This window comes from Phyllobates terribilis, unplaced genomic scaffold (assembly GCF_046119375.1).
Source record: "Phyllobates terribilis strain yellow unplaced genomic scaffold, ASM4611937v1 Scaffold_7__3_contigs__length_470593459, whole genome shotgun sequence".
Classification (NCBI taxonomy): Eukaryota; Metazoa; Chordata; class Amphibia; order Anura; family Dendrobatidae; genus Phyllobates; species Phyllobates terribilis.
In genome coordinates this window covers 149177024-149185655 of record NW_027362767.1, presented here as the reverse complement: position 1 = coordinate 149185655, position 8632 = coordinate 149177024, and the positions used below count along the sequence as shown (strand labels likewise).

At 42.2% G+C, this 8632-nt stretch overlaps 1 protein-coding gene across 1 annotated transcript; it reads left to right on the top strand.

The window, feature by feature from the left end:
• The first annotated feature begins 303 nt into the window (after window positions 1-303).
• On the top strand, window positions 304-1236 carry LOC141152974 (olfactory receptor 5AS1-like). Its single transcript, XM_073637634.1, has one exon. It carries the CDS (start codon window positions 304-306, stop codon window positions 1234-1236), a length of 933 nt encoding a protein of 310 aa, XP_073493735.1.
• Window positions 1237-8632: the final 7396 nt, after the last annotated feature.

Here is an 8632-nt window from a genome sequence, read left to right as displayed (position 1 = left end):
TTTTCTGCGTTCCAAGCTTCTTCGACCTAGTATGACATCATCTATGCAGCGCACAGGTAATGTCTCAACAGCACTTCTAATCATAAGCCAAGGAGGGCCTGGACGGTAAGGAGATTCCTGCAGCTTGAGCAATGACCTGGACCATGGACTGGGGTTGCGCAAAGGGATCTGCTCATCTTTACATGTAAATTCGGAACGATGCTGAACTAGAGATCCTCCAAATAATATATAAAGAAAAATCAACCACTTGTACCTTTATCTGTTTTGTGTCTTGTATACTATTCACCAGGTAGAGTGTATAATATGAGAGACTCAAATCAAACATCTCCAGAACGATTCATTCTCCTAGGCCTTTCCAGTGTCTTGTATCTCAAAGTCATCTGCTTTATTACGTTCTTGCTAATGTACATAACAACCTTGTCTGGTAATACTTTTCTGATCATTGTGGTAAGGATAAACTCAAAGCTGCAAATGCCAATGTACTTCTTCTTGACTAATCTTTCAATTATCGACATTTGTTTCTCCTCCAACATCGTGCCAATAATTCTAATAAATACACTATCCGATGACAGAAGTATTTCTCTCTTGGGATGTGCGCTTCAAATGTACTTCCATATGGCGTTAGGCGGCACCGAGTGCGTCCTTCTTGCCATTATGGCCTATGATCGATTTGTAGCCATTTGTAGACCATTACACTACCAAACGATTATTAACAAGAGAGTGTGTGCTTGTTTAGCTTCCATATCTTGGGCTGCAGGTTTCACCAATTCACTTATTCATACGTTGCTCACTTTCAAACTACCATTTTGCAAATTCCATGTCAACCACTTCTTCTGTGAAATGCCTCCTTTCTTTCCACTCTCATGTAAGGATACTCGTACTAATGAAATAGTCATGCAGGTTGCTGGACAGATCATTATCATGTGTGCTTTCTTCTTGACAGTAATTTCATATGTCCACATTATCTTCACCATCATCAAGATTCGTTCTTCCCAGGGGAGACAAAAAGCGTTCTCCACATGCGCCTCCCACCTCACTGTTGTGTCTGTGTACTATGGAACCATTATGTTCATGTACCTGAAACCTCGCTCCACCTACTCTCCTGAGATAGGCAAGATCATGTCCATTCTATACACGGCGGTGACCCCAATGTTGAATCCTATCATCTACAGCATGAGGAACAAGGATGTCAAAGACACAATCAAAATTAAACTATTTAGGCAATCAAACCATTGAATCAAGAAACTGCTTGCAAACATTCAGTAAATAGAGGGTTTTAAACAACTTGCACATATGGATTTAATAAACCAGCATGGCTGGCCAATCAATCTTTTGTTCATGAAACATGGTTTTCCCGTCCTCCCACAACTTTAGAGAAAGCCACACCAGCCCTACTTTGTGAGGAACTGCCCGATGATGGAAGAAATAGCTGGGGACTAGTGTTGAGCATTCCGATACTGAAATATCGGGTATCGACCGATATTCGCGGTATCGGAGTTCCGATACTGAGTTCCGATACTTTTAGAATATCGAATACCGGAATCGGAAGTTCCCATAATGCCTGCGCTCTGCAGTGTCTCTGAAGGATGACAAGCTGGATGGCAGCGCTCAGCTTACTGTACTTGTCATTTAGTGTTAAAGCATTTATTTAAAAAAATAATAGTGTTTTCATGCACCGTCTCTTTAAAAAAGCCGGCCGGCAATTCAGCAGCGGTATACACCGGTACCCGACAATTTACAACAGAAAGAATAGAGCATCACACATAGATTAGATAGAAACATGTCAGTCACATATATAAGAAGTACATTGACAGTGTTGCTTACTGTACGTGTCATTTAGTGTAAAGGATTTATTAAAAAAAATAATAGTGTTTTCATGCACCGTCTCTTAAAAAAAGGCCGGCCGGCAATTCAGCAGCGGTACCCGACAATTTAGAATAGAAAAAATAGAGAATCATACATAGATTAGATAGATAGAAACATGTCAGTCACATGTATATGACGTGGGGTCCCCCCTATTTAATAACTAGCAAAGGCTAGGCAGACAGCTGGGGGCTGATATTACTAGCCCAGGAAGGGTGCCATGAATATTGGCCCCCTCCCAGGCTACAAACACCAGCCGTCAGCCGCCCCAGAAATGTCGCCTTCAAAGGATGCGCCAATTCTGGCACTTAGCCTCGCTCTTCCCACTGCCCTGTAGCGGTGGCAGTGGGGTAATAGAGCTGGGGTTGATGTCAGCTTATAATGCCAGCTGATATCAAGCCCAGGTTAGTAATGGAGAGGCGTCTATAAGACACCCCCATTACTAACCCCATAGGCAAATTTAAAAAAAAAACACAAACACACAGAATAAAGTCCTTTAATTGAAATAAACACACAATTCTTTATTGTTCTAAATTAAACCATACTTACCGTATCACCCATTCCAGCTGAAGCCAACGATCTCCTGCAATAAAAGTAAAATAATAAAGCAACATCATCCTTACCTTTCCATGGTTCCCATGACAGCTTCAGCTCTGCTACATTCACATGACAGGCTGGATTGCTGCAGAAAGCTGCCATCCAGCTTGCCTTGCCGCAGAGACTGAGAAGCGTAGGCATGCTTGTGCTCCTCAGTGTCTCGCTGTGACGGCATAAAGATGAGCCGAGGTCATGTCCAATGAACTCAGCTCACCTCATGCACGTCACTGACAGCGTGGGAAAATTCTCTTGCACTCAGCGCTTCAGCGTGAGAATTCTCCCACGCTGTCAGTGACGTGCATGAGGTGAGCTCATGTCCAATGAACTCAGATCACCTCATGCACGTCACTGACAACATGGGAGAATTCTCACGCTGAAACGCTGAGTGCAAGAGAATTTTCCCACGCTGTCAGTGACGTGCATCAGGTGAGCTCATGTCCAATGAACTCAGCTCACCTCATGCACGTCACTGACAGCGTGGGAGAATTCTCCTGCACTCAGCGCTTCAGTGTGAGAATTCTCCCATGCTGTCAGTGACGTGCATGAGGTGAGCTGAGTTCATTGGACATGAACTCGGCTCATCTGGATGCCATCACAGCGAGACACTGAGGAGCGCAAGCATGCCTGCGCTTCTCAGTCTCTGCGGCATGGCAAGCTGGATGGCAGCGTTCTGCTGCTATCCAGCCTGTCATGTGAATGTAGCAGAGCTGGAGCCGTCCTGGGAACCATGGAAAGGTAAGGATGATGTTGCTTTATTATTTTATTTTTATTGCAGGAGATCGTTGGCTTCAGCTGGAATGGACGTGATGGTAAGTATGGTTTAATTTAGAACAATACAGAATTGTGTGTTTATTTCAATTAAAGGACTTTATTCTGGGTGTTTGTGTTTTTTTTTAACTTTGACTATGGGGTTAGTAATGAGGGTGTTTTATAGACGCCTCTCCATTACTAACCTAGGCTTGATGTCAGCTGGCATTATAAGCTGACATCAACCCCAACCCTATTACCCCACTGCCACCGCTACAGGGCAGTGGGAAGAGCGAGGCTAAGTGCCAGAATTGGCGCATCCTATCACTGTGCTTATTATATATGTGACTGACATGTTTCTATCTATGTGTGATGTTCTATTCTTTCTATTCTAAATTGTCGGGTACCGATGCTGAATTGCCGACCGGCTTTTTTAAAGAGACGGTGCATGAAAACACTGTTATTTTTTTAAATAAATCCTTTACACTAAATGACAAGTACAGTAATCAACACTGTCACTGTACTTCATATATATGTGACTGACATGTTTCTATCTATCTAATCTATGTGTGATGTTCTATTCTTTCTGTTGTAAATTGTGGGGTACCGGTGTATGCCGCTGCTGAATTGCCGGCTTTTCATGTCATTCTACATTATTCTTAGTTGTTTTCCTTCATGTAGAATTAACCTGCAAGGAAAGAAAGGGTTTATTTTTATTCCAATATTTGTGTCTCATTGACTTGCATTGGTTTCCGGTATCGGAATCGGCGATATCCGATACTTTTTGGGTATCGGTCCGATCCAATCCGATCCGATATTTCCCGATATCGGAAGGCAAATAGAGTCATGGCATGCATCAGAAGAGGAATAGGGGCATATGATGAGAATATTGTTCTTCCTCTGTATAAAGCGCTGGTAAGGCCGCACTTAGAATATTGTGCACAGTTCTGGGCTCCGGTGCTCAGGAAATACATATTGGAGCTAGAGGGGGTACAAAGGAGGGCGACTAAGGTAATAAAGGGAATGGAGGGCCTAGAATACCCAGAGAGGTTGTCAAAATTAGGCCTATTTACGTTGGAAAAGAGAAGGCTTAGGGGAGACCTCATAAACATGTATAAATACATCAGGGGGCAGTACAGAGATCTCTCCCATGACCTGTTTATACCAAGGATGGTGACAAAGACGAGGGGGCACACTATGCGTCTGGAGGAAAGGAGGTTCCTGCACCAGCATAGAAGGGGATTTTTTACGGTCAGAGCCGTGAGACTCTGGAACTCTCTGGGAGAGGAAGTGGTGATGTCCAACTCACTTAATGAGTTCAAGAGAGGCCTGGACGCCTTTCTTGAGAACAATAAAATTACATCTTATGCTTAGTTAATTAATCCAGGGATTTAATCTGACTGCCAGATTGGTGTCGGGAAGTGAATTTTTCCTCAATGATGTAAATTGGCCTATACCGCATGGTTTTTTGTTGCCTTCCCCTGGATCAACGCTGCGGAATAGCTGCAGTGCACAAGAAATAGGCTGAACTGGATGGACGCTTGTCTTTTTTCGGCCTTATAAACTATGTAACTATGTAGCTCAACACTACTGAGGACCATTGGACACCAAATACTTAGATGCTCTTTTACATTGCCATCTCAAAGCTGCTAGTACAATCCCTGGCAAAAATTATGGAATCACCGTGCTCGGAGGATGTTCATTCAGTTGTTTAATGTTTTTGAAAAAAAAGCAGATCATAGACATGGCTTAAAACTAAAGTCATTTCAAATGGCAACTTTAGGGCTTTAAGAAACACTATAAGAAATGAAGATTAAAAATGTGGTACTCAGTAAGGGTAATTTTTTTCAGACCAAGCAGAGGGAAAAAATTATGGAATCACTCAATTCTGAGGAAAAAATTATGGAATCATGAAAAACAAACACACAAAAAAACACTCCAATACATCACTAGTATTTTGTTGCACCACCTCTGGCTTTAATAACAGCTTGCAGTCTCTGAGGAATGGACTTAATGAGTGACAAACAGTACTCTTCATCAATCTGGCTCTGATTGCTGTTGCCAGATCAGCTTTGCAGGTTGGAGCCTTGTCATGGACCATTTTCTTCAACTTCCACCAAAGATTTTCAATTGGATTAAGATCCAGGCTATTTGCAGGCTATGACATTGACCTTATGTATCTTCTTTCAAGGAATGTTTTCACAGTTTTTGCTCTATGGCAGGATGCATTATCATCTTGAAAAATGATGTCATCATTCCCAAACATCCTTTCAATTGATGGGATGAGAAAACTATACAAAATATCAATGTAAACTTGGGCATTTATTGAAGATGTAATGACAGCCATCTCCCCAGTGCCTTTACCTGACATGCAGCCCCATATTATCAATGACTGTGGAAATTTGCATGTTCTCTTCATGCATTCATCTTTATAAATCTCATTGGAACGGCACCAAACAAAAGTTCCAGCATCATCACCTTGCCCAATACAGATTCGCGATTCATCACTGAATATGACTTTTACCCACTCATCCACAGTCCACGATTACTTTTCCTTAGCCCATTGTAACCTTGTTTTTTTCTGTTTAGGTGTTAATGATGGCTTATGTTTAGCTTTTCTGTATGTAAATCCCATTTCCTTTAGGCAGTTTCTTACAGTTCGGTCACAGACATTGACTCTAGTTTCCTCCCATTCGTCCCTCATTTGTTTTGTTGTGCATTTCCTGTTTTGGAGACATATTGCTTTAAGTTTCCGGTCTTGACACTTTGATGTCTTCCTTGGTCTACCAGTATTTTTGCCTTTAACAACCTTCCCATGTTGTTTGAATTTGGTCCAGATTTTAGACACAGCTGACTGTGAACAACCAACATCTTTTGCAACATTGTGTGATGATGTACCTTCTTGTAAGAGTTTTATAATCCTCTCCTTTGTTTCAATTGACATCTCTCGTGTTGGAGCCATGATTCATGTCAGTCCACTTGGTGCAACAGCTCTCCAAGGTGTGATCACTCCTTTTTAGATGCAGACTAATGTGCAGATCTAATTTGACGCAGGTGTTAGTTTTGGAAATGAAAATTGACAGGGTGATTCCCAAATTTTTTCCTCAGAATTGAGTGATTCCATAATTTTTTCCCTCTGCTTGGTCTGAAAAAAAATACCCTTACTGAGCACCACATTTTTAATCTTGATTTATTTTAGTGTTTCTTTAAGCCTCAGCGACATCATCTATGAAGGTCTTTTAAGGTTTAATTAGACACAAACCTGTGTCTAAATTCTGACTGTATTGTGCTCAGCTGCTGTATGGAGATTGCCAGTATTCTGTTTTTCTGTTGCCATCATCTCCTCACACTTCTGTAATTTTCTTAATTTGTGCTACTGATTAATCCATCATTTGCTATAAACCTCACAAATAAGGATGAGCCAACCCAAACTGTAAAGTTCAGGGTTCATACCGGACACCTAGTGTCTGGTGCAAAAGCCCGAACATAGAATTTTTCTGGAAGTCAGTGTTACTGTTTGGGTTCACCAGCCAAGTCAAGATTGTTGAAAGGCCGTAGCGAGGCCAATCAATAAGCTTTAAAGCTGTGGGCACGTCAGGCCCCATCACAGCCGTGCCAAATATTGGCGTGGCTGTGATTGACCGGCGCCAGCCGTGACATGGCCTGTATAAACACCGGACAATGGGTGGTGTGAGGGACAGTGTAAAATAAATAATAAAAATAAAGTGACATTGGTCACCCCTATTTTTAATAACCAGCTAAGGAAAATCAGACAGCTGTGAGCTGGTTTTATTATGTTGGGAAGGGGCCGATATCCATGGACCTACGCAGCCTATTAATATCAGCCCCAAGCTGTCTGGTTTGCCTTAGCTGTTCACTAAAAATTAGGAGACCCTAAAAAAATTAAGTGGCCCCCCCACCTATTTTTAATAAACAGCTTAAATAAAGCAGACAGAAGGGGGCTGATATTAATAAGCTGGGCAGGTCCATGGATATGTTCCCCTACCCAGCCTATGAAGACCAGCCCACATCTGCTCCTGAAATGGCATATCCATTAGATTTGCCAAATCTGGTGCTTAGCCCCTGATCTTCCCAATTGTCCTGGTACGGTGGCAATCAGGGTGATGGGATTGTGGGGTTGATGTCAGCTGTGTAATGTCCGCTGACATCAAGCCCACAGGTTAATAATGGAAAGGCGTCTATAAGTAAAAAAAGAAAAAAAAAACACACAAAAAAATCTTTATTTTAAAAAAATTCCAACAATTTCCCTCTTTCATCTATTTATTTATTTATTTATTTAAAAAAACAAACCAGTCCAAATGGAGGTCCCACACTGGTCCATCATAGTCCACATGGAGTTCCAACAATGATCCCCATCTCTGTCTTCCAGTGTATGAAGCAACGTTCAGACAGCGGGGCTCTATAGTCTGAAGCAGCCACTTCCGGGTCTTGCGCTGTACTATGCCGGGTCTCGTGGAGTACTGTGTGAGAGTTGGAATAATGAGCAGTGACATGACCACGATTGACCTATAGAGCCTTGAGAATGAGGCTCCATAGGTCACTCGCGGTCATGTCTCATGGCCGATGATGTTACTGATCGGTCATGAGAGTAATGTCATCGCCCGTTCTCGAGGCTTCATATGTTACTCGCGGTCAAATTGTCACTCATCATTCCGGCTCTCATGCTGTACTTCGCGAGACTCAGCAGAGTACAGAGGAATTGACATTGGAATTGGCTGCTGCTCCAGTCTATTGAGCCCCTTTCTCTGAACAGGGCTCCATACACTGGAAGATGGGGATCGTCATGGGACCTCCATGTGGACTACAGTGGACCGGCGTGGGACTTCAATGTGGACTATGGCGGACTGATGTGGTTTTTTTTTTCTTAATAAGTGGGTGAAAGAGGGAAATTGTTGGGGAATTTTTTTTTCAAATAAAGATTTTTGTGTCTGTGTTTTTTTCTCTTTTTACTTACTCCATTACTAACCCGTGGGCTTGTACATCAGCACATTACACAGCTGACATCAACCCCACAATCCCATTAACTCGATTGCCACTGCACCAGGGCAATCAGGAAGAGCTGAGACTAAGCGCAAGAAATAGCACATCTAATGGATATCCATGGACCTTCCCAGATAATTATTATCAGCCACCATCTGTTTGCTTTGCCTTAGCTGGTTATTGACCACTTCCCAGCATAATAAGACCAGCTCAAAGCTGTCTGATTTCCCTTGGCTGGTTATTAAAAATAGGGGGGGATCCACACATCATTTTTTTCATATATTTTTTTACTTTTTAACAAATACAGTGAGCTACACATGCAAAGCACTGATACAATACTCCATTCAACTCCTGGTTAAAGATTATTATTTTTCATTTTAAGTAATTTTCGTATCCACATTTGTCTGCAGGGAAATTGCCCTGG

Coding starts and splice junctions, on each gene's coding strand:
- LOC141152974 (XM_073637634.1), top strand. CDS start 304: ATGAGAGACTCAAATCAAACATCTCCAGAACGATTCATTCTCCTAGGC.